Source organism: Rhyacophila brunnea, unplaced genomic scaffold, assembly GCF_057557595.1.
Source record: "Rhyacophila brunnea isolate RB1 unplaced genomic scaffold, BYU_Rbru_1.0 scaffold_4, whole genome shotgun sequence".
In the NCBI taxonomy this organism is placed as follows: Eukaryota; Metazoa; Arthropoda; class Insecta; order Trichoptera; family Rhyacophilidae; genus Rhyacophila; species Rhyacophila brunnea.
This window is the reverse complement of record NW_028233068.1, coordinates 45,818,116-45,845,338: the sequence shown is the minus strand read 5'-3', so window position 1 is coordinate 45,845,338 and position 27,223 is coordinate 45,818,116. Positions and strand designations below refer to the sequence as shown.

General features: G+C 34.4%; 1 protein-coding gene across 6 annotated transcripts in view; it reads right to left on the bottom strand.

Annotated features, from left to right (window-relative positions):
• Positions 1 to 27,223, bottom strand: part of LOC147067440 (latrophilin Cirl-like) — a 447,605-nt gene that overhangs the window by 75,740 nt on the left and 344,642 nt on the right. For all 6 annotated transcript variants that reach the window (XM_085953964.1, XM_085953968.1, XM_085953966.1 and 3 more), the window contains exon 2: positions 17,647 to 18,245. In XM_085953964.1, coding sequence (XP_085810090.1) covers positions 17,647 to 18,133 — 487 coding nt within the window. In that variant the 5' untranslated portion in view covers positions 18,134 to 18,245. The remainder of the gene's footprint in view (positions 1 to 17,646; positions 18,246 to 27,223) is intronic.

Genomic DNA, 27,223 nt, shown 5'->3' with positions numbered 1-27,223 from the left:
TAAAATAAAGACTGTTTATTTATTAAGAAGGTTTCCAAACGGTAAAGTTTGAAATAAGGAACATTTTGGTATAACTAACTCAATATGTCATTTTTTCGAATTAGTGTCTTCTGCCAGAATAGTGACGATATACAAATAATCAAATTATTGAGGTATTTTTGCCAACAGTGCCATATGAGTAACATTGTTTTTCAACTCAATCACAGTAACTATAGTAATTAACTGTATTATGTTCCTTAACCAGTGAATCATTAATAAAAAAATAATATGTACTTATACTTATTTTTCATACCATTGGTTCTTACCTATTTAATTATGAGACTAGAAAATACTCAAAATTACATAAAATAATAATACTATCTTGCTGTACCTACGATACAGTTATAGCATGACCAGTAAATTTATGTTCTGATATGAGATCAATATAATACTGCCTCAGGACAAAAAAAAAAGTTTCCTCGGCTTAAGCTCGATTCAATTGAATGGACGAATGTACGTGTGGTATTATCGAGCAGAGATTCGATGCTTGGATAGATTTATTATTGAGCTTAACGCTCGAATTGAGTTCGGAAATCTGTTATGAGTCGTTAAATCAATTTAGATTAATCGAGTCGGTGATTACATGCAGGACTGAAATACACACCGCCCGAAATATTGTGGTCCTCACAGAGAAAGATGTTGTTTAACCTTGGAAAATGAGAGACCATTTAAAAGAAAATTGCGAAAGAGGTATTCCTGGTAGGCGGTTGATAAGTATCGAACATAATAATATAATATTTCTACACTTCAGAGCCAGGTTGTCGTATGTCGTTGAACATCATAAGTTAAATACAGATTTTGTACCTAACTCATCGTTTATTTCAGAGGCAATTTACCATTTAATTCAATTCATAACGGAAACCTAAGATTCCTAAAACCAAAAAGCCGATATGGCATATAGGTACGTCAAGCGTCTAAAAAAACTTTTCCTAAATCTGTTCTTTTGGACATACAATAATGCATTGGCTATCATACACATATTATATTTCAGAGCCAAATCATATTTTGAGTGTATCCATAACAGAAACTTAAAAAACTTAAAATCATAAAGCCAGCCGCAAGTCCGTCAACATAAAGCGGCTGAAAAATCTGAACTTGCATTTTACTGGAAGTGTTATGTTTGCAATTATGAAAAGCTAATTCTGTCAGGTGTATACATACAATCAACACTCATCAGTCATCTTATCACAATCCAATGATGATTATCATAATCTATCATATTTCTAAATGTTTCGGTAGATACCTAATTGTATACTTTTGGGACGAACAAATTATACAATTATATAATCCAACCTACTGGATCAATGAGATAGTCAAGTTCTGTGGAATTGGATATGTGGAAAGGCAATGTCCGAAGAAGTGGATTCGCCCGTTTATTTACAGACCACAGATATATGCACATACAAATTTTCTTTTTGAAAGATACATGGAAATGAGTTTATGTCAGGCAACTGATAAGTATCATATTATAATATCCAGATTAATATAAAATACGCTATTCCACTTTACAATGGATGAGACACATCATTCACCAACTGCATCTGTGTTAACCCAATGCTTACGGGCCGCACAAAATTGTGTTTTTGCTAATTACTTTTCAAATGCAAAAACACGTTAATTACAAAATTTATTAAAAGGGCCCGTAAGCATTGTGTTAATATTCTAAGGACAACACAAATATGAGAGGATGATAATAATATTATATTCAACTGGAGATTATTAAATTAATCTATCGTGTATATATTATATAATATCGTCACTGTTCTGGCAGAAGACACTAACTCGAAAAAATTACATATCGAGTTAGTTATACCAAAATGTTCCATATTTCAAACTTTACCGTCTGGAAACCTTCTTAATAAATAAGCAGTCTTTATTTTAAAGTCATCCTTTTTACGATTACTTAATAAACTCACATGATAGACCATTTCAAACATTTTAACAACTTCAAAGTCAAATTACTGAAAACTGGTATTCTCCAGTTAGTGTATTCTGCCAGAACAGAGACGATATATTGGTAAGTTGGAGAATATAGGGGTACATAAAAATAAGTCGGTAAATTAACGTTTGAGCACTAAGTACTAAGTACATAATATTAAAATGTGTCTATATCCACTCTTAAAAGAAAATGGGGGTTTCCAACAGTTCAATCCAAGATATGGTTAACTGAAAGTAAAAAGTTCATTCCAATAATGGAATATTTGCATTATGCTTTGCAATACTAATATATTATAACGTGTTCTGTTGTAAATGTTATAATATTAATAAAAACAAATATTCGCCATGCGCGTAAGTACCACAGAAGAACCAAATAATCCAGACATAAAAAATACACGAATAAAAGAGAGGGAAGTATTCGGGGGCAATAAAAATGAATCCTTTCGACTTAGTATTATAATAACAATCTTCAGGATAAACGGTGGCAGAGGTCGTAAAAATCCACACAGGATCACCAGGGCATTAAAAGGATACAATCGTTGAATATAAGTTGTAAGCCAAGAAGCGGCAGGGGAGGGCGAGAGTCGTAGGGGATTTTCGTAGGACAGGATCCGCGTAATGTGTCCGCCGTAACACGGGGACTCTCACTTTCGCCGGAAACCCCGAAAGACATTAATCATTTTGACGGGACTGCCCGGGTTTCGATAGGGTGCGGCCAACGTAGTGGAATATTACGCGAAACTTCCTAAGGTTCTAAGCTAGACCATGTTTAATCAACCGGGTGGAGTGGTTCATTGTGGGGTAGTGTGGCGAGTGCCCGTCTCTCAAGCTGTGGGTGTGGGTTCAAATCCCGCATCTAGCAACAATCATGTTGATTTTTCAATGCATATTTGGTCCAAAACAAAGACCCAATGGGTCGGGTGTATTCTTCTTTGTCTCGCGCTACAAATCTAAATGGGACTTAAGAGGTCGTTACATGCTGCGAAAGTTACTGTTTGGTGCGTTTTTTGAGCTGGAGGCGTCATCAAGCCGTACTTATTCGAAAATTATGAAAGAACGACCGTTATGACCAATGGCGTCCGCTATAGGCAAATGATAAGCGACTTGTTGCCGATATTGGAAGACTATTTGACAAATTTGGAAAACATGTGGTTCCACGTGCCATTCAGCTCTTGAAACATTGGCTTTATTGAGTGTTAAAAATCAAATTATTCGTACCAGAACTTGGATAACGCTTAATAATTAATAATTAAACTGAACACAGATGAGACTGCGGAATAAATGGTTAATTTAGATGAAAGCAATCTTGAATAGTAATCACATTATTTAGTGGAGTAGAGTGTCGTTTACTAGATTTATATATCGCTTGGCATTCACTAGATACAAGTATTTAATACGATACGTATTACGCTACATGTAAACTTTATCAAGTATGTATCTGTATTAAGTAACTGTTGTATGTGGTGAATATCAAGTGATAGATAAATCTTATAGATTACAGTAGGTACCTAGTGGATAAACTCCTAATATCATTAAACGTGTAATTGACATATGAAAATTATATTCATTATTACAAATTTAATATAATTGTCTTTTAAACTGAAATATTAAGAGTCCTGCAGGCTCTCGCAAACCATTATAATTATAGTAAATAGAATACGTAGGTACTAATGAAATATTGCAAGTGGGCTGGCGCAAGATTGCACTCATTCGGATGGTATATAATGTGGAAATTAGAGGGTAGGCAAGGGCAAGATTTCACATGGGGCATGTCGACTAGCGGTGGGAATTCACGTGGAGCACGTTGGCCGAGGGGAGGGGGCGATTTCAGTTCGGTTTCAGGTTTTTTCCTTTCCCTGTACTAGTCATCAGACCGGCGTTACGAGAGCGAAATGGCGTAAATAATGATTTATCGATTCATAATTTCGTCAGTACGAAAAACTGCTAACTATTGAAAAGTATTTTTTCAGAGGATTAAAAGGGTGGCGGGGCGTAATATTTTTTCAACTCTACATTATTATGTTGCTATTTGAACGGAGTTTTACAAGGCCGATGCCTTAAAAATGTTACTTAATCCAAGTTCGCGCGAGATCTTTTAGACGTCGACATGTTGTTTCTTTTTACCTTACCCTACCTCTATCACTAGCCAGTTGACGGGGTGGTGTGGGGGCGCTACGTCAATGTTTCTGTTTCTACATTTCTTACTTTTTTCGCAGATTTTTTTTCTCGCATTTCGATATAACTATGGCTAGACTTTTGATTTGTGTATATTTTGGCATTTATTTGAAACTTGATCAATTAACCACGAAAAATATGTTCGTTACAGTCTGACATCATAAAAACAACAAAATAAAATTAATGATAGCTATCGTTCAAAAATCTCCTTGCGTATTTGAAATATGATTAGAATGTACGAAAGCAATGTTTATTCGCACGATTGCAACAAGTCACTATAATTTATTATTGAAAATCCTAGACTGTTGCAATTTCATAGCAAATAATTCTAACTTGGGCTGAAAAAAATATTTCTACAATTAAAACATTACAATGATATGAAAAAGCATAGAACTGGTGTGTTTGGATAATATGTGAGTCCAAACATTAAAACAAACAAGTCGGTAAAATGGCAACAATTAATATTATAACGTGTTCATGTAGGTACATGTAATGCCTGGTCCACACCGGCAACAAGTCGCGCGACAACTCGTTAAATTTTACGATAATTATCATAATTGCTTAAGAAATTTTACGATAATTATCATGCTTATCGTAAAATTTAACGAGTTGTCGCGCGACTTGTTTTCGGTGTGGACCCGGCATAACATTTACCTACATGTATCGTACGTTATGCAACAAGATAATATGCGTAATGAAACCATGCTTCACAGTAATAATTAAACCTTAATACCCCGAAGTGAGCTAGTGCAGGAATATATTACGATATATTTACGCAAAATCCGATACATCAGGCAGTATCATGTATATTATTATAGTACATACCTCCCGTATTGTGGTATTTGTATGAGTAGGTATTACGTTTGCCATGAGATTTAAGCTGATACAATTCGCATAATCAGCATTCCACAAATACCTTCCGACATTGTACTAATTGAATTCCTGCAAAGCTTTGAGAAAAAAGTACGAAAACATGTTTTCTACAGGAGCGAATTAAATAAAAATTCGATATTACAAATTGCGACATGTTTTTTTTTATTATGATTAAATTACTATGGTAAAAAGGCAGATGGGTATATACTTTTCCGATTCTATACTTAATCCAGAAAAAATGCACTCAGGCGTGTCAAAATTTCTTCATTCATTTCGCCTCGAATCTTGTGAAAGACATTTGGTCTAATCTGGATAGAAGGAAATTGGAACACAAGCTGTACAAGCTCTCTAGCACCAGTGATACGTACCTATACATGAACAAGCACCAACGAAACGGCTCAAGTTTAATGTTTAAGAAGGAAAATGGAGTACAGGAGGACCACGACTTCGGCGGCTTGATGGCATACAAAGATACTCGATAAAGAGATCGATTGGAGAATGAGAGCGGAGGATCCTTCTTGAAACGCCCAAGGTGCACACCGAGAAACAGAAGATAATGTAGATACCTGTATCAATATTTACTACACTTTCTTATGGAGCGTTCAAATTTTAATTAGTAAGCATCCTTAAAATCACTACGAACTAATATAATAATGAATATATTATATGATATGAAACATAGCGATATTATATTGAAATAATCATTTTCCCAAGATAATAGAGAAAATAGATCACAATTTTACTATATATTTTATTAAAAACGCAAATAACCACACTGGCTCTTGAGAGAAGATTATAAAATGTCTACAAACAGTGGAGGTTGTTTTAACTGACGACGAATGGTTTTTAGCTATTCGTTTTTAACACTTTTGGATACTTTTGGACGCATAATAAACAATTTGTGAATTTTCCAGGCGCGGGAGTCGAACCCGCGGCTTTAAAGGCGGACAATCTGCGACTACACCAACGTCAATTTAAACGCAGCCTTGGGTAACTGCTCCTGAGACATTTCAAGGCAATGATGCTTTACAACCAAACGTAGGGCCTCGTGATCCGCTCGATTAAGACCGAGTCTGGTACGAGGCGACTTGATTTGGTGGTCCATGTTTGTTATGTTCAATACCAAGCAGAACAATTAATGTTGCGAATATTCAATCATCAATGAAAGAGGTCAATATCCATCCACAGTAAAGTTGGTACTAATGCCTATAAGCTACAGGTGAATACTGTACAAACTAGGATATATGCTGATTAATCAACATACAAATCAAGAGGTATGTAATAGGAGCTCAGGCCTACCTTTAAACTATGTTTGAGATGTAATTAAGCCACGTTGGTATATCATAAACATAGATAGGTACTGCCTTTGATTTCCACGCCCGTGTTTACGTCCAAGAAGGAAGTTCGGAGACGGTGCGTTCGGGGTCGTCATACGTACAGTGACAGACGCCACCCTCGCATCAAATGTACAATGTTCAGGCACAGGGGGGTTAGAGTGGAGGGTTCTTAGAATGTCTGTGACTGAGTGAATGTGCATGGTCACATTTACGTAATGTGGATATCTACTTTGTGCAGTGAAGGAATCAGAAGCAAAAATAAAACACTATTAGAGTATTGAAAAATAATTATTTTTTTATGTTCACGTTGACAGTAGCTAATAACTACGTAAACGCTAATTCAATGAGTAGATAAATGAAAAAACGTACATTTGGGCATAATCTGTAGTAATTTATCAATTTACTATGAGTGCACAATTGGTAATATCAAGATACAGTTTTGAACTATTTTGTGTTATCATTCGAAACAAAGTAAAAGATGGTTAGTTTTTCACAATTTACATTAATTATTATTCTCTGGCGACAAATTGAAGATTCTAACCGCTCGAAATGATGAATCATAAAACTTATAATGAAACATATCAATTTAATGCTGAAATACCATAATATTATTGTATTAATTTCTTAGATAATGAACGACGCGTGATGATATTATGTTGGTTTGTTTTACAACAAAATTTGAATAAATCTACTTATACACACCTAAGTCATGGACTAGATTGAAATTAGTGCGGAGAACATGTTCCGGTCAAAAGACGGGGATGTCTTCATCATAGCAACTGCTAACGTCCGAGCCTGACGGATCACCCAGAAAACAATCTACACATTTTTTCTTATCATTAAAATTAAGGTAGGTACTAAATTCGTAAAAAGGTATTAAGACTACTAATTTATGTGGAATCTCAATTTTTGATCAGAATAGTAAAGTATGGACAAACGACGAATCATTTACAGAAGTGATATAACAATAATGTTAGTATCATCTACTAATCGATATTGTTTGTAAAGGGAAATAATACGACAGTATATTTACTATTATTAGCAGAGGCTTCATTATATAGATGACTCAATATAAAATAACGATGCAAGCAAAGATAGATAAAGATCTAAAAAAGCAATGGTTTAACTCTTGTGACCAACTTGTATTAACAAAAATCAATAGCGAGTGATATAAATGCATAATTTGTTATCGTTGACTTTTATAAATAACGAAAAAGAAGAATAGGGTCCTGGATTGGCGATTGTGTATTGTACCTAGAGTTGGGTATTTCCCGAGAAAATCTCAATCTCGAGATTTGGGATTTCCAGAAAATGATTCTCGAGAATTCTCGAGATATCGGGGTATTTAAAAAAACCTGTAAAAATCCTAAAATCAGTGTAAAAACAGACAAATTCCAAAAAAATATGTTTTTTTTATTAATGTAAGAAGACAAACAAAATAGAAGTAGGCAAACAAAAACAATTCAAAACATTACTTACTTATTAAAATAGAATTTCAAAAAACACAGACTGAATCACTGCGTCTGACAATCGCGTACGCTTTTGAGACACAAAATTCCCTGATGTTGCAAAAATTGCGCTCATTTTGAGTCGACATTTGCTTAATTGTCTTAAATGCCCCGATTAGTCTTTGAAAGTTTTGTTTCCTGTCCACTTTTTTCATATAGAAAATTGTTTTTTTCCCAATTAATAATTGATAATAAAGAAATCCCGAAATGTTAAAAATTTCAATTCTCGAGATTCGGGATGGAAAATATAAAAAATAACCCAACTCAAATAATTGTACCTAATCATGTGCAAAAATAATAAGGATGAATTAAGGTTTATGGATAGTTTCTTATAAATACACGTTACTTGCCCGGTGCCCCCCCCCCCCAACTACTTTTGCAAGTATTCGTAATTCAACTTTAATAATATGAACGCCAGAATTTGAATAATATAAAAGTACTTCTTACTACAGACAGCAACGTTAAAATGCTGCTTGAATATGAAATTAATTATATTATGTGATTCACGTGTTAAATAATATTGAAGTACATTTTCACATGGAATTAATGAGACTGAAGTTTTTGCCATATGTCTCCGTCAAGTTTACATAATATTATTCTTGTGCTCAAAAGTAGTTTCTGTTGAACGTGAGACCGCGCCTCGAGTGAATAGGCACCTAGTATTTACATACATATCTAACGTATGTACCTATTTAATCTTCACAACATCCAACGAGTTTTATGACTTGCATATGCGCGCTCTGAAGAGTGTGATGTGAAAGCAAGAACCAGATAACTTAAAACATCGATATTATAACATCCCATATTTTAACCAATGGATACTTAGAACCTACTTACTTAGATCAGTAATGTATGTATTACAACAGTTTTCTTAAATTTACCAGTATACATCATCATCGGCACTATAATAGAATTATTGGGTCTTGGCCGCATACAGGAAACGGCATCGTCTATTCACCGCCTACCTTGAAAACCTGTAAAAATCCTATTTATTCCATCGCATCGGCATACGACGTACCTATGCCAGATTTAAAGTCTCTGGTTAGATGAGAAATATTCGAAAAAAAGCCATTTAAAAGATATGGGTACAGCGTCGAGCATCGAGCTATTAAAACCTCGGATGTGATAATTTTGTTAGATTTTTTTTAAAAATATTTTCTGTTCATCTATAGTTGAACACAGCATAATTTTGTAAACCCGCAATATTCATCAAAACTGAAATATAATTAATTAAGTAGGTAAGTATATAAACCTCCGATTTTAACACATCATGTTGGTAACACCGTAATATTTCCAATTTACGCAGTAATCACCACATTGGGATCGTATCTATTACAAACACTCGATGAGTTGATGAGTCCTTTGGTATCTTGGTATTTGATAAATCAAATTATTAACATACTTACAGAAAACTAAAGTATTCCTCCATACCTTCATAATAATAAAGATTTTTTTTGTCTCTTTATTAAAATTTCAATTGTGTCACACCAATGACGATACAGCCAAAGTGAAGGTAATAAAAAGTTTGTACAGAAGAATCGAACTGAAAACATAGTATGAAAGAACCGGTATTGGTAGGTATTAAATAAATATGGAAAAGTTACTAGGTATATAAACAAAAATATCTACGAAACATAATAATACTTGTCCACCAAGAAATAACAGTAAAGAAAATTAATAATAGTAAAAAGGCATTTAAATGCACTGGGTTCTTTGTAGTGGGCTGAACACGTCTAGTAAAAAATAATAAAAAGGAAAATCCTGCACGTAACATCGACTTTCTTACTAGAAGGGCGAGATGGGGAAGGTTAAATTCTATTATTTTCGCGATAGTTAGCGAAGCATAAGGGGTCCATTTATTTATGACGGGCCACCTGCGGTTATATGTTGCCCGCTAAATCAAGCTGAATATCACTGGGTTAAAGTTGTCTGCAATAATTAATAATAAGTAGTAATATCGACACGCTCGGGTACCTTTTGGTTAATTTAATACGAGTATTTCGTAAGACTCGCCCGTAAGTGCTGTATTTACCAGTTTCCTAATGGTTAACTTTATCGCCGGCGATTTGTCAGGTGTCGCGGGAGAAATTTATAGCTAAATAACTGTCATGAATACAAAAATATATATATATTTCTAAGCGGTTGTATAGATATCAGAGAAATATTAATTTAACTCAATATTATACGTACTTAGAATGAAATTCGTAGATCACGATATTTTACATAGCATTACTTCTATGAATATCATATCGGTAAGAAGCTTCAATGAAAAATCCGTTCGTAAAGTGTCAGTCTGAAACAACCAAATCTCCCAATAAACAAACAACTCCGTGTGTTCAGGATCTCAACACTACCACTAATGCAAGGCATTTTTATTTCAGTGCGGATTTGGAAAATAAATGCTAGAACACAAGTACGAATCTTACTATACCTACATGAATCTGCAATGCTAAATGAATGTCAGTAATTTAGTCAAAATGCTTAGTAACCCGTGGAATAATCGAGATGTCTTTCCGGTAACGTCATCCACCCCGACAATGACGTCACTTCCCGGTTCGTAGGAATAGACGCTTTTATGCAAATCAAATCAACCCCGAAACGTCATCAGCCAGACCAAGTCAGGCGGCCGTCGTCAGAACTTACATCAGAAGTTTGTTTAATGTATTGTTGGGGTACATCCTGCGATCGGATGCGGCGGGGACAGATCCAGAGTAGTAAATGGTTTCCGATTCCGAGAGGGCCCGCTTCCCATTCGCAGACTTGTCCCGCCTCTGTTCTGAATTATTATTGTGTTACAAATTTGCAAAGGAGTATTGCCCAAGATAGATGAGTTGCGATGCGATTTTGTAGCTAAAATGTGTTTTGGAAAGCGGCCTAGACTCTACGTTACGCATAGTTAATGCATCACTAATCAAAGCCACCGGTAGTTTCTAATCACCGCTTGCATGTGAACGAGTTCAAATATCCCATACAAACTGTTACCGATGCGAAATGCAGTCCGCAGCGCGTGCAATCACCGGCGACCGTGTTCAGTGGTTGTATCCGCGCGGAGCAAGACAAAACTATTGCACAGATGTATCTAGAGTCTATGATTGCACGTTTAATTTGCAACAGGAATTTATAATACCCAATTATTTTAAAGGCGAAGGTCGATTTCCGAATGTTATAATATTACAATGCACATTAACATCTACGTTTATCTACTTAATAATATTTTTGCAGACAGGGTTTACGTTTACCATTTTTAGGTCATGGGGTCCAATGCAAGTGGTGTAGTAGTTAGTAGCAGTAAAATAATCGCAGAAACACCAAGGCTTTGTGAAAATCAATATATTTTATTGTGACCTCACCGGGATCGAACCCGGATCGGTGCCAGTGCTTTATGCATCTGACTGCGAGACCCCTCCTATAAAATATAGATTACAAATTACTGTAGGAGCTGTTATGTGCCATTCAAATTTGTACCGTTAGTTAGTCACCCAGCGGGTTCGAGCGGCTGAAACATGTCGCATCTTGTTCATTTCTTTTGTTTGTTTTTATTGTTTCCTTCCTAGAAGTATTCCAGAATAACAAACCACTCGACAGCTGGACGTCTCACAAGAAGGACGCATTTGTGTACCTTGTAATTTTGTGTACCTTGTAATATTCAACATTATATTAGTTTACCAGAAATAATAATTGTATGTGATTTTGTGTTATAAATCGGGAATAAAAGAAACGTTAAATATAATTAATAATATCTTTTAATTAAAACCAACCCATTACATAAAATTGGTGTCAGGAAGTGTGGATAAAGCTAAAATAACGTGAAATAAATTAACGGTGAATTCAAATTCTTTAAAAATAGCAAGAATCCTAAAAATAAAACACATAATAATATTACGTATAAACTAATTGTTTTTTTAAAGTACATCGTTGTGAAAAACGAACGGAAATTAAAAATCTATTTAATAATATAAAGTTGTATATTCTCCTAAATCATCAAAATCATTAAAGCAAGAGTCTTCAAATATCTTCAAATTCCTAAATTCGACGAATAATCTCCAATTCTCCAATTCTTCAAAATCAAAACTCGAATTCTACAAGCTCCAGCTTCAAATCTTCAAGCTCCAGCTTCATATTCTCAAGCTACAGCTTCATAATCTTCAAGCTACAGCTTCATATTCTTCAAGCGTCCATCAGATCTTCAAATCTCCAATATCATCAAGACATAATCTCCGAGTGTCAAGTGCTTAGTGTATATAACAGTGACAGTGTAAAGTGTAGGTATTTATTCTCCACAACAGAACGGTAAATTAATTATTCATTCATTTATATGAAAATTATCAATAACTACAATAATACTATGTCGTCACTAAGCTTAGATACCCTGATGAAATTTATTTCAACCTTCGATGGAGAAAGGAAAAATCTATACCCATTTCTTAATGACTGTGATACGGCTATTGAAATATGTCCGAATGAATTAAAACCCGTCCTGTTAAAATACATGATTCACTGCGTAGTAGGCAACGCCAAATATACAATTTCGAATTATAAATTTGAATCTTATGACAATTTAAAATCTTTTCTAAATACTACTTACGGTGAAAATAAACATACGTCTCAATTAGAATTAGAACTCAGAAATTGCAAACAGGATTATAAAGAACCTATTATCAAATTTATTCAGCGTGTAGAGAATTGCAGAAATAACCTCATCAATGCAATCAGACTTATACATAAAAATGACGACGAGTTAAAAGGTCGGATTAAACAAATCGAGGATAGTGCTCTAAATACCTTCATGCTAGGAATCCATCCTCAAACGTCTATGGTAGTTCGATTGTCTAAGCCAACAACATTAACAGAAGCAGCAAACGTGGCTATAGACGAGGATAAGATTTTAAATGATTTCAAAGGTATGCACATAAACTATAAAAATAATAATCATAATCAGTCACATCATTTCAATTACAACAATCAAAATATAAATCAGTTCAAAACTTCAGTAAATAAAGTGTGCAGGTATTGCAAAAAATCAGGACACTTAATCGAAGAGTGCAGAAAACGACAGTACAATAATCGTTTTAAAAATAATTCGAATCCTTCTCAGCTTCAAACTAATCAAACAAATCCAAATGTTTCTTTCGATCAATCTCCGCAAAATTCACAAAATTCGCAAAATTATCCAAACACTTTAAACTTCCAGCACTCCAGGAGACCTGCCTCCTCCCGGAACGTGCAAAGCATTCAGGCAGAATATTTTCATTAGAACCAAGTACAGCGTATGTTGAATTTCCATATACAGAAAAAAAAAATCTAAAATTATTGATTGATACTGGCGCCGACATCTCATTAGTAAAAATAAGTTCCCTAGATGGAAACGAACTTGTTAATGAAACTGAACTCGTCACGCTCAAAGGTATCGATAACTCTCCGAATCCAGTAAAAACTATCGGAACAGTTAATTTAACATTTCCTTTAAAATATATGCAAATTCGTCATACTATTCACATTATTCCAAACCATGTCACTAATGTTCCTTTAGACGGATTACTAGGTCATGACTTTTTCGTCAATAATAATGCGAAAATTGACTATGAAACTAATACATTACATATACACGATGAAATTATTCCTATATTCAATAAAATCAATAATCCTATGTATACCTTAAAGCCCAGATCTAAAACCCTTATAGAATTAGTTATTCAAAATCCTGAAATTAATGAAGGTGTAATACCAAATATCCAAATACTTCCAGACGTATACTTATCACGTACTCTTGCAAAGGTACTTCCAGGAAATAAAGTATATGCCACAATCGTCAACAACAGTATTAAGTCGGTCAATATCTTATCAAATAAAATAACTCTGGAACCATTTAATAAACACGAAAGTTTCGTTGATTTTACAAACTCTAATACTAACGCTTTTTCTCAAATCGGAAATCAAAATACTGTTCTTGTAAATAACCCATCTACCAATAATCCTTCATATTCATACAATGACTTTCTCGAGAAACAAAATGAACGTTTCAATGTCAACTTAAATGAAATCGACGAATCCCTTCTAAATCAAAAACAATCAATTGCGCACTGTATTTCAAATGATAAATCAATGTCCAAAGGGATAGCTTTAGAAATAAGTACAATCATTACCAATCATGATGAATTAGTTAGTACACATTCGAGAATAGGAGATGTACTCGAATCAAAATTTCGTAAAAATAATATTTACCACTTAATCACAAAACAAAATTTTTGGGAAAAACCAAACTATAATTCCGTTTTTCTGGCATTATCAAATTTAAAAAATATTCTTAAAAATAACAAAGAACCAAATATTTCATTTCCACGACTCGGTTGTGGTTTGGATAACCTCAATTGGGAAAAAATTAAAAAGATTATTCAATATGTTTTCAATAACTCAAATATAAATATCACTATTTGTCATAATACAATAATTAGCCCTAATCACAATGAAATTCCACAAATACTTAAGGAATACCATGATTCTCCTTTAAGCGGACATTCAGGATATCACAGGACCTTGAACCGTATACGACTTAAATATCGATGGACTAATATGCAAAAGGATATTAAAATGTATATTAAACAATGTGAATCATGCCAAAAAAATAAAATATCCCGAAAAAACTTAAAACAGCCCATAGAAATTACTACCACCAGTCTAAAACCATTTGAACGTATTGCTTTAGATATAGTAGGTCCTCTACCTTTAACCGAAAGTGGAAACAAATATATATTAACCCTCCAAGACGATTTAACAAAATACTCTCAATGTTACCCAATCCCGAATCATGAAGCAGTAACCATTGCAAAGGAACTAACTTCAAAATTTATTTGTCAATATGGAATTCCAGATAAAATACTTACCGATCAAGGAAAGGATTTTACTTCAAATATTCTCAAGGAAGTAGCCAAACTTTTTAAAATCGAACAGATACAAACTAGCGCATATACGCCTACCAGTAATGGATCCCTAGAACGAAGTCACGCTACTTTAGCTGATTATCTAAAACATTATATCTCTCCGAATCAAACCGATTGGGATGAATGGCTTCCATTCTCCATGTTTAGTTATAACACTACTCCGCATACCGCCACAAAATTTACACCATTCGAATTAGTTTTTGGAAATCCACCAAGTTTGCCGACAGCTCTAAAAACATCTGAATTCAAGTACACATACGATTCATTTATCGATAATCTTAAACTTAAATTAACGAAATCACATGAAATAGCTAGAAACAATTTGATAAAAGGAAAAGAAAAAACTCAGATAAGGTATAACAAGGACAAAACATTAAGAACATTTGAAATCGGTGATAAAATATACTTAACCAATAACGCCTCTAAAATAAATAAATCAAAAAAATTATCTCCTAATTTCCAAGGACCTTACGAAATTGTCAAGGTTAACAGTCCGTTAAATGTTACAATTAAGGTTCAGAATAAGTTAGTTAAGGTTCACACAAATAGAATTAAGCAAGCTAATTTAGATCCCTCACAATAAATAATCTCATTCAAAGGATTATGTTATTATTTACTTTATTATAATATGTACTAATATTAAGAATTTTATTGTCTTTCTAAATGTAAAAAAAAAAAATATATATATATATATATACCTGTATGTAATATGACTTCAATTGTTCTAAATCTATTTGTCACACATCACAATCTATTGTTCACAACAAAATCTATTTTCGAAAACCAATGTATTAATATGATTATAATTTCTTTAACCAAACTCATGGTAAAAAAATTGTGTACCATAAGTTTATTCTTTTGAAGGGAGGTGTTATGTGCCATTCAAATTTGTACCGTTAGTTAGTCACCCAGCGGGTTCGAGCGGCTGAAACATGTCGCATCTTGTTCATTTCTTTTGTTTGTTTTTATTGTTTCCTTCCTAGAAGTATTCCAGAATAACAAACCACTCGACAGCTGGACGTCTCACAAGAAGGACGCATTTGTGTACCTTGTAATTTTGTGTACCTTGTAATATTCAACATTATATTAGTTTACCAGAAATAATAATTGTATGTGATTTTGTGTTATAAATCGGGAATAAAAGAAACGTTAAATATAATTAATAATATCTTTTAATTAAAACCAACCCATAACAGAGCAGAGCGCTTTGTTTCTTTTGATCGGCCAGCCACCGGTTGTGTGCCCTATGCATGTGTAAAATGAACACGGTCTTTATATAATATAATATTGTATTTACTAGGATTAACTACCCTCGGTACCTGGGTACCATGATATTATATCAAAATTAAGGCTGATAAAAGTATGTTACGATACTTTCAAAATCTAGTCCATATTATGGTTTGGGTTGGAGCTAAAATGGTAATTTACTATATTTAGGCATCAAATTATATTTCGTCTCCATAATAGACGATTTTTGATAGGGTATTAATGTAGCCACGGACATAATTATCACAATCTAAATACTTTTAGGAATTAGCTTATATATTTTTTTTAAATTCTATTGAATTCAAATTCCATCAAGTACCCTGGGTCGATAGTACCTATTAATAAGATAGTTTTTTTTTTATTTATGTGTGGCTATTATCGAAAACTACATGTTGTAAAAAATAATTGGTAACACATTAAAAATAATTGGTAACACATTAAAAATAATGGATATTTAATATAGCCGGTTAGCTTACCTACCAACTAAGTATTGACTGCGTGGAAACGATTGTGAATACGTTATTCTACAACTAACATCAATTAATTCTCACCCACGTTGGCTATATTATTAGATATAATTCATCCATAACCCGGATCGACGTCTACCCTCATATCGGCAATTAATTACTTATCGAAATAGAGCAAGTCATATTCGAAAGTAGGGCACACCGAATACAATATTTTAACCTACATCAAATCAAACTAGTAATGTGATTGACTTTCGAAGTCAATATGAAGGAAGACTATTTTAAAAAAGAGAAATAACTCCCTTAACATTAATAGCTCACGGGTGTGGATAGGGCCATACCCTCGGTATATTGTCGCCGCGCTGTAATAACCGATGGTAAATAATAAGCAAAGGGAAATATACCAGGTGATGATGAATATAAAAGTGTTTGCAGAAGAATACGTACGAATGTGCCGGTGGCGTACTGAACTACCTCAATATTTAATTAACTTTGCATAATATATTAATTTAAGTCGAAATTAGCTAGCTAACTTTGTTACAAAACTTGCCAACATTATAATGTTGGTACAGTTACATTCTATGAACTAAATCGTCATAATAAATAAATAGTAATATTACAATAAGAATATACTTACCGATATTATTTTAAACAACATTGGTATATTATTATAGCAGCTCAAGACAGATTAAATGGAAATATGGAGGTATTGATAAAAAATCAATTTTAAAGACTATTAGCGATGCATACAGCGTGTTGCATAATCGACATAGGTCGGGAGACTGAATTTTGTTTTGAATATTCAAAAGCATCCGTCTCAGTTGCAGTATATCGCTCATACCCAGTGGCCACGGAAAGAGAGACTGGAAGGTGAAATGAGAAGTTAGCAATGGTCCATTGGCACAATGGGGAAGTTTGTAACTTAATGTAGGTATCTATGTGTATGCAGTTTAATTGTTATGCAAAAAAAAAAAATGTTGACATTTTATATCGAAAGGAGTTATGTAGACTTCTGAACGAATGTTACAAATTCACGAGTAAAATAATATTGAATAAAATCACAGCAAAAAATATTTAAAAGTAAATACAACATAAAACTACTCACCAATTCCTCTACCCTGAACAACAGCCGTCGCAGCCAGCAGCAGAAGGAAATTAAAGACCAAAGAAACTGCAGAACTCCTCCTTTTACTCCTACTCCCAAAATGACAGACCCCTCCTCTCCAGGAAAGCACCTTCGAAAAACTATACGCAAAATTGTCTCCGCTGTCACTTCCGGAAAGTTCACCACAACACTGGCAATTGTTTAGGCGCAGGGAACTAGACAATTTGCACGTCTCACAGTGATTTTGACTAATACTATCGTCTGTCGACACGCGCCCGTACGGTTCACATCGATCCGAGATGTCTTCGCGCCCGCTGAAGGTGTCCCTCATTTCTATGCGTCGGATGTCTGTTCTGTCACTATCGGTGGAGTGCGGCGATGGTTGCTGGGGATCGCCGCTCGCGGGTTGGCGGCGGACCTTGGCGAGTCTTTGGCAAGGGCGCACCGCCCTCGTCCGCGGTGGGTCGCGGTCTCGCGTTCGCAGCATGGCGGCGGCTCCGGGTCCACGACGGGTATGCGAGCGCTAGTTTTGAACCTCTGAAGAGTGTGGATGTCGCGGTGTCGGCTGGTTCCGAGCTCACCCCAGCCGATTTAGTTACCTGCAATAAAATGAAAAATAAACTTAGACATGGCACAATAAAATGAAAGGTCAACACACATTAAACATAGAAACATTAATCAGTCACGATACCAAGTATTAATTCGGTTATTTTTACAAAATTAAACAATACTTACAACTAGGTTCGTGGGTATAATTTAATATACTTAATGGAATCGAGAATTATTATAGTAGTAATCAAATAAGATGTAGATTTATTGGTATAAAATTATGCATTCATAAATAAAGTCGGACTTCATTATTATGGATTAACAAAGACATTTATTATTCAGCGCGATGTATGATATGGTTTTTACGGGTAAAACACACATGAACCGTCAACTGTTTCGTTATGTTATAATATCACACGTATATTTAGTTATAGGTACTATGAAGTTTGACGTCGATTACAGGTATATTTTATTGCTTTTCATAACTATCGTGTTAACGTTGAATTTATTATTCAATGGTCATTATCACAGAACAACATTCAACAAACGGGAAATTTAAAATAACTCGAAAGGTAGGAAGATTAAAAATAATACACATTGTTACGCCGAAGCCGATATCGATCGAAATCCGCATATATATTATTTACAAAACATTATTCGAAATGCACAGGTTGCTGCGGACATATCTAGGACAAAAGGTCGGGAATATATCAATGGTATTGAATAATCTTCCATTGTTTCCAGCATTTTTGTACAACAATCATACACAAAGTTGTCTATTATTGTATACATAAAAAAACCTTGTAAAACGAGCATATTATTATATGCACGGTATACAATAAAAAATAGCCCCCAGCAGTCAGATAAAATAATTTACTATATAGTAGGTATGCAATATGAATCGAATAGAAAATAATAATTATAACGGGTATTATGTGAACGCTGTACGTACATTAAAATAATATTTATTGCAATATTTATTATTGATCAATGGTGATATTAATTTCCGAAAAATCACGCCTACATGGTTATTTTATTTCATATCGTTTCAATGCCAGATGAAATATTGCGTATTATGCCGAATATAGTTAACGACTGTGAGAAGATAATAAATACGACTGCATATTATGTTAGGTAATTAATTGTTGTAAAAGCGTTTTTACAAACACTTCAAAAATTCAAAGTTTATTTTATACTTGATAAAGTTTTCACGTTTTTTTATTGCATTAAATTAGGTACTATATACCTACTTCATTAAGAATTAATTATATTCGTAATCACTATGTATTTGCCATAGTGCCTGAAAATGATGAAAGACGAAACCGGAGTCGCAAAAAATTACTAAAATGATATGGTATAAACAGATTTCAAAGCGCAAAACGCGCAAGTAGAATACCGAAATAAGGATTAAAGATGTGACTGCGAAGCCTTCCCCATGGTGTAATCGCAAGTTCAATCAATCAATAATTCATTATTGGTGCCATAATTTTGCTATGAAGATTATAGGTTGAAAAAATGTATTGAAATAATTCCAATAAGTGGGTACCTATTCACAAATGTAAAAATAATCCAAAAAAGTACAAGGAAAGAACAACAGAAAAACTTTTTCCGATATCCGTGAACTGTTTTTCCTCTCATTGTGGCACAAAAACGTATTTCCGCGTGGGAAACGCTGCCGAATAGGTACAAAAAATAGTTTTGGGCACTATTAACCGAGCCTTCTAAACAATATAATGGATGAATTATAATTATGTACTTAAAGACATGTACTATTAAATTAATAATAGCTTACAAAATATTGTTACTTTTAGCCACTGATTATACGTAATGCTTTTAGCAGGTACATGTACATATTCGGTGGACATATTGGTAAATGAAGGGATCCAGAAATTAACTGTTCGGATAGAGTAATCGTATTTTTTAATAATGTCGCTTAGAATAAATTTAGTAATTTACCAAACTATGCAAAAAAAAAATGAAGTTCAAAAATGTGTACGACAGCTTCGTATTTTATTATAGCTACGTACTGATGATAAGTGATAATGAGGATATATATTTCATTCATTTAAATATGATTCGCAAATAGGCTGAACGGGATCCAATGAAATGGAATAATATAAAATGAATATTTATTACTAGGGAAAAAGTAAAAAATCCCGAAAATGAAACGGAAGTAAGCAAAAATAAAATGGAGGGCCAGGCCAGTAAAGCCGTCGTCGGCGGGTCGCGCGTTAAGTTTTGATAGCCCGAGTGGAACGAGCCTTCGGGGAAAACCGGCGCAATTCGTCCGCCAAAAACAGGGAACTCTTTTGCCTGTGAGAGTGAAAGCCAGGTTTCCATAAGTTTTTGCCAGCACGTCATGCCGACTGTTTTATATTGCGTTCGATTGAAATATGAAAAATGGCGTAAAGATACAAATATTATGCTAATTAAAATTAGCCAAAACCAAAATATACTAAGTGATAATAATTTTTTGAATAGTTTTTTACAAAAGATTTACATAAATGTTACTTTACAGTAGAGTAATATTTTTTTTGTATAAATCCATACATCGTTCACATGATACTAGTTTATATAACCAAACAATACATATATTTCTTATGTAACAGCTAGTAGTTGCCTACTAAAAATACTATAATATAATATATTTCGATGGTCAGGTATCGAAACTATTATTTTGACAATTTCTGATAGACATTTCATTCATACAACGAAAGCATGGGTTAAGTCAGTAGATACATTAAAACTAATTATTTTAGGATTCATTATAGGGTGAATATCGAAAGCTGAAGAAGTTTGAAAATGGGGCACGGAAAATTTACTACGGAATAGAAACAGTTTCCTATTTTAATCCCTGATTCTTCTTACAACATTATCTATCCCTTTATATTATTAGTCTTTATATTTTAGCCGGAAACAAGATAAATTTGGAAAAATCCAATGCTTAAATAAATGACCGTGAGCTTGAATTATTAAAAATTCTTAAGTGGTATTATTATTTTTAATGCTAATAATCAAATATTACTACCTAATGGTGTAAAAAGTTGGTCGGTCAATACAATATTTTATTCGTGAAAGTAAATACCAGTTCTAGGTAGCTTAACGACGAATTTCAGGTACATGTGGACACATTGGACAAAAGCAGCAATTTTTGATAGAAACCACTTCTTCTGGCGATTTTATAGTGGTAATCTTGAAATAACTATAATATTATGATCGATATCCCGACTTCTAAAGAACTCAGGATCACAATCTCTAATTATTATAATTAAACTGGCGCTAGGGGCCGTTCAGGTCCATGGCCGACTGCACAACGTTTCTCCAGGCATCTCTGTCCAGCGCTCTCTCTTCCCAGTTGACTATCCCCAGCCTTTCCGCATCCCTTTGAATGTTGTCCGCCCATCTCCCTCGAGGGCGGCCAAGAGGTCGAGTGCCAGCTGGTGTGCCTTTGTAAATCCTATAGAGAGTTCTAGATCTTTCAGATCGTACAACGTGGCCCGCCCATCTGAGCCTTCTTGACCTCAGAATATTAGTGATTCTAGGTTGGTATCGGTCGAAGAGCTCAGCGTTTGTGCGGATGCGCCACTGGTGGTTCTCATTGACGGGTCCAAGTATTCTCCGGAGGATTCTGTTTTCAAACACTTGGAGCGCCTTTTCTTGTTTTTCCGTTAAACCCCATACATGACGATCGGTTTGATGACTACGTTATACACCCGGAATTTCGTTTTGATGGACAGCATTTTGGACCTGAACAGACGACTCAGCGCGAAGTACGCTGCATTTCCACTTCTCAGTCGGTCAGCGAGCTCTAGGGACATTTCATTTTTAGAGGTAATGTTGGAGCCCAAGTACTTGAAGAGAGAGGTTCTCTCGAACGAGGAGTTTCTTATTCCAATGTTTCCAGAGGGTTCAATGCCTCTTGTCATTTTCAAATACTTGGTCTTTCCCACATTTACTCGTAGGTTCAACCTTTTCGCTGTGTCCTCCAAAGGAGTGAAAATATCTCTGACTTCTTCAGATTCTCCGAGCACCACCAAATCATCTGCGTAGCCCAATATTTTATGGGACCCATTCAGGGTAACTTAACCTTCTGCTTTCAGAGCTTCTCTAACGGCTTTCTCTAAAGCTAAGTTGAACAGCATTGGTGATGGGATCACAATCTCGGTATGTTGAAATTGAAAGTTATTGCCCTAAGTAGCATGTCGGAAAAAAATTGAGCCCTGGTGTATCCACATCGTCATGCCAAACTGCTTGACGTATGGATAGACCAAGTGATAAAATACTATAATGGAAAGATATTTAGACTAAATCTAAATTTGGTATGAATTTATGACTGTATTTTCATGCGGACCACAGGTTAAGCGGCGTCGAAGCGAAAGATTCATTCATCGTTTTGTTTTGATGTATAGTAGGGAACCATATGATAAGTGTAAGGACGAATGTAAGACATCAAATAAAGAGAGCTTTATATGGAAAAGATGGCAATCGCGGAAATCGATCACATCTTCGGTGGATTTAAGAGGGATTTGACAGTGTTTTTGGTAGGTGCTCCGCGCTGACGAGAATAACACGCGGAAACCAATCGATACTTATCGGATTTCAAATACACGGCACTGTCGCGGAAACTTCGAAGTCTGAACATTCGCAGAGGGTTTCCATTTACGCGCTACGCCCTGGCACGTCATGTTTATGTTTTCATTTGTTCCACTGCGGCCTCGCATTTTGTCGGTGTTTTTTGAAAATTCGAAACCATAATTTTCCGTCACCGCTAATTCCAAGGCTTAAGTGCTTAACCCTTAAAAACAAACATAAAATAGTATCGCAAACATAATGCGGCGGCGGAAATTTTTGGAACACCTAAAACGAAAATATCTCGCAAAATAAAAAGTTTCATTTTGTATCTTTCATGAATATGTACCTACCCCTTAGACTATAGATACATCTAGACGCCACCCGTTGCATTGCTAAATGAAGCCGCTTGCCTTGCGTTTGGTTTGTGAGCGAGCAAACGCATTCGTCTACAAATGTTCGAGACCATAGACCATTTCGATAGTGCTCGCCCAAAGTGCTCGCACTAGACGCTCAGAATTAAAATATAATTTTCTATTTTTTTACGTTATATAATATTTTTAAGCGGTCAAAATGCAACCATTAGATAAAGATATCTATAATTTAAGTTATTTCAAAAAAACACTAGGTCACTGATATTAAAATATATAATAAAATACAAATAAATTATCACGAACATGTATCAACTTACCTATGAAACGTTATACCATCTTCTTGCTTATCAGTACGGCTACCACATTTTAAGACAACACACAGAACCATCTTTTCTACTTAATTAACTAAAAATATTTACCACTGACTTTATGTTTAACACAAAAATATCAATTTTAGCAACACGAGCTCGCAAATTATCGACGCTGTGTGAAGCGTTTTGCCCCGATTTGATGGCGATATTTTTGGAAACTAGCTTACACAAATGTAGACCTTTTATCTTACTCTAGCGCGTGTCAAAGAGATCGTAAGGGTGCCGAATACTTTCTCACTCGCACTCATGCATCGTTTTTGTTCAGGCCTTGACCTACCCCGATAAACAGCATTTCCACGCCGCAGCTACTACCGCTAGATAACAAACTGAATAATGAATAAATACATTCATACACTCTTGTTTTATAAAATGGCCACTTCGAAAAAAATGCTTCAAGTGTGAATACAATTGCCTCTAGCGAAAAATGTAATAATTTAATATTGGTTTCGTAACAAAGTTATTTTTGTTTCAAAATAATTATAATATGGAGTTCTACCACGTAAACGTCAGTTCAATTAATAAATAATTTATATTTTTTGTGAACATTTTACATTATCAATGCGTGTCCGAAAACATTGAATAGATTCTTTTAAATTAAAAATAATCTTTGGTACAATAACATATAGGTACATAAAATGCGCGTTCAGTAAAACTCAAACACTCTTCCGGCATTGTGCTTTACCAAATTACCCATCTGCTCCCTACCTAATTACGATAAAATTAACTAATAATAATTATGTGACTGAATCGTTTCACAAATTTCTTTGATATTAGCGACCGGCTTTTATGGTTTGAATCAACGTACTAAATATGAGTATTGATTCCTAACCGACGATTGGACATCTCCAAATTTTAGATTCTTCCCCACTTGCAAATATTTGTTAATAAACTTTTTTCAATCAACGAATATTAAGTATTTAACATTCTTTATTGAATACGAATACATAATGTTACATTCTTAAATCTTGTAAGTTATACGTTGAATAAAAAAAAGTTAATAAAAACGTTATTGAAACTGAACCCTCTGTTATGATATAGTAATTAACGATGTAGAAAAAAAACTGTTCCGTCACCAATACGACCATAATATAGCAGTAATTTATAATACATAATATGTATATTATACCGAAGAAAGCAAATTTAATTAATTATTCGTCATAAGAACTAGATAACATAAATAATGATTGTTATGTGGCGGCACAAATTCTACGAACAAACTATGAATCCACCCGTTCAGTTTCTAAGAAGCATACAACAATAATTATTATCGTATTGCTACTAGGGTAGAATAGACATCTGCGAATGCAGATTAATCCTTCCCCATGGTTTATGGGTTTATGACTTTATGTTCTGTCATATTTCACAAGGTCAGTGTAATATTAAAATATATTTTTATTATCCAATTAATTATTGTTCACCACTTAGTGTGGTGAAAAGACGGTATATCAATAATAATATTAGAATAAGTAATATATTACCTGATATTGTAATGGAAAAAAAGTAAAAGAACCGAATTTATATATGTTGATGTATCACTGAGCAACAATACCTAAAAACTAATGTGGAGAAGATAAAATAAATACATGAGCTAGCCGGTGAAATGGAAAAAATGTGCCACCAGAAAAGATCTAAATATAAATCTATGGCCATAGTGCAACAACTTGAGAAACTGGACCTGGGGTTTGTTCACCTACTAGAAGCAATTCAAAAGGCAGTTCTCCTAGACACAAGTCACATGGATCACCCGGAAATTCATTAGACAATAAATACCTGGCAACAACACGTATCTATTGCGAAAACGCCACAATTTGTGAAAGGAAATATAAAACAACATAATAAATAAAAATTAGTCGCTGACATATAATTGTACAAATGCCGAGTATTTTCTTCCGAGCAGGCTAGTCTAAATCGTGCTGTGTATTTTCCGGTAGATAAGGAAATAAGTCGGGTAAAAGATCCTAGTTATTTGAAAAAGGTTGAACGTTACACGCAGAAGCTATCGCGTAGCGAAGAGGCGGACGACGCTTCTGAAATATTTATATGTGAGATAGAAACCTACCTATCTAGTCTCGAGCCCGCTAGAGCTACCTGTTGGACGGCCAAGTTATCGGCGTCGCGACGATCAAATCGGAAGTGGCGTCGATAAATTATAAATAAGGTAGGTGGCGCTTTACACTTTCCAAGTTAGATAAGAGGAAAGGGATACTTCCGGGAATATTGTATACCCACGGACTGTGACCGCTTTATTACCCCAACTCCAAATTACTATCGATACAAAACGATAAACAGCAATTTAAACTTTATATAAGTGTTCTTGAAGCGTCCATTCAAGCCATGCATTAAAATTGAAACATAATAATATTAATAATATACTCAATAGTTACAACAGTAGTTTGTTAATTACATTTTATATTAGGGTAGGTACTATATTGAATTGTGGTCGACTGTGGATGAGGTTTAACATACATAATTATAAATTCTAATGGATAAATTCAAATTCCATCAAGTACCTACGTTCGGTCACTAACATTATAGGTAATTATGTTTACGAGAAATGTTTGTTATTCACTTGCTTAATTGTTAGATCCGTGCTGTAGGTACATTTTTTTTTAAACCATTTCCGATACTATGAAGATCATAATTGGGCCTCCAAGGGACGGAGGTTGCATTAAAAAAGATTTGTTTTTAGATCCTCACTCTGGGTCTAAATACACATTGAAAAATAAGATGTTAATTTTATTGCCAGACCCGGAATTCAAACTCGAGACCGGTAGACCATCGTGGGCGGATACAAATACACATTGCAAAAATACAAAATGCAAAGTACCTACATCATTGAAAATGTATATGTCTTTAGGGAGCGCATTTACTAATCTTGCACCTCTAGCTAATGGTGCCTGATAGGCTTGACACGAGGAAACGGTTCCAATCCAGAATAAATCATGGCTGCGAACACGTAGGTAATTGACAGGCGCATGTAAAATCAAATTCATTCGGACACCAGGATTGGAAACCATCCCTCGCGATAACGGGCAAAAGTGTTACAAAAGCAGAAGAGACCGACGAGATTCAGGAGAGTGAAAAGTAAGCATGCCTTGTATAAAGGCAGTCGGAAAATAATCATCTGACGAATTATCGAAAGGAAAATAGTTAAATGTTTTAAAATAAAGACATCGAAGAAATTTCTTCTGGACGCGTTCTAAAATAAGCTTATAGGAAATCTCATAAGTACACCAGATAATCGACCCATATTCAAGAATGCTACGCACTAATGGGACGTAGAGTGTACGTAATACATTAGGATTCTTGAATGGTTTGGTTTGTCGCATGATGAATCCTAGAAGCTTACTCGCACGTTATTGATACTTATTATTTACGTATTGATTCGAATGTAGATAAAAAGTTATATGGCTAACGAATATAAATGATTATTGATCAAGTAACTACCTAGATAGGAGTTAACTTATAACGTTATAACTTATAATACACCCATTCGCATTTAGTGCTGGCCAGAGTTCATGTAAATGAGAAATATTTATAGTATCTATTCGTTCGATGAAATTGCCACATCTGAATAACCTAGAATGTATACGCAAATTGTTAAATTCAAATACCTTTGAAGTGAATAAATGAGAAAACAGGACAGCCAGATGTAAAAATATTTACGTGAGACTGATTTCTTAATAGACGTGTAAAACTTTGTGAAACGAACTA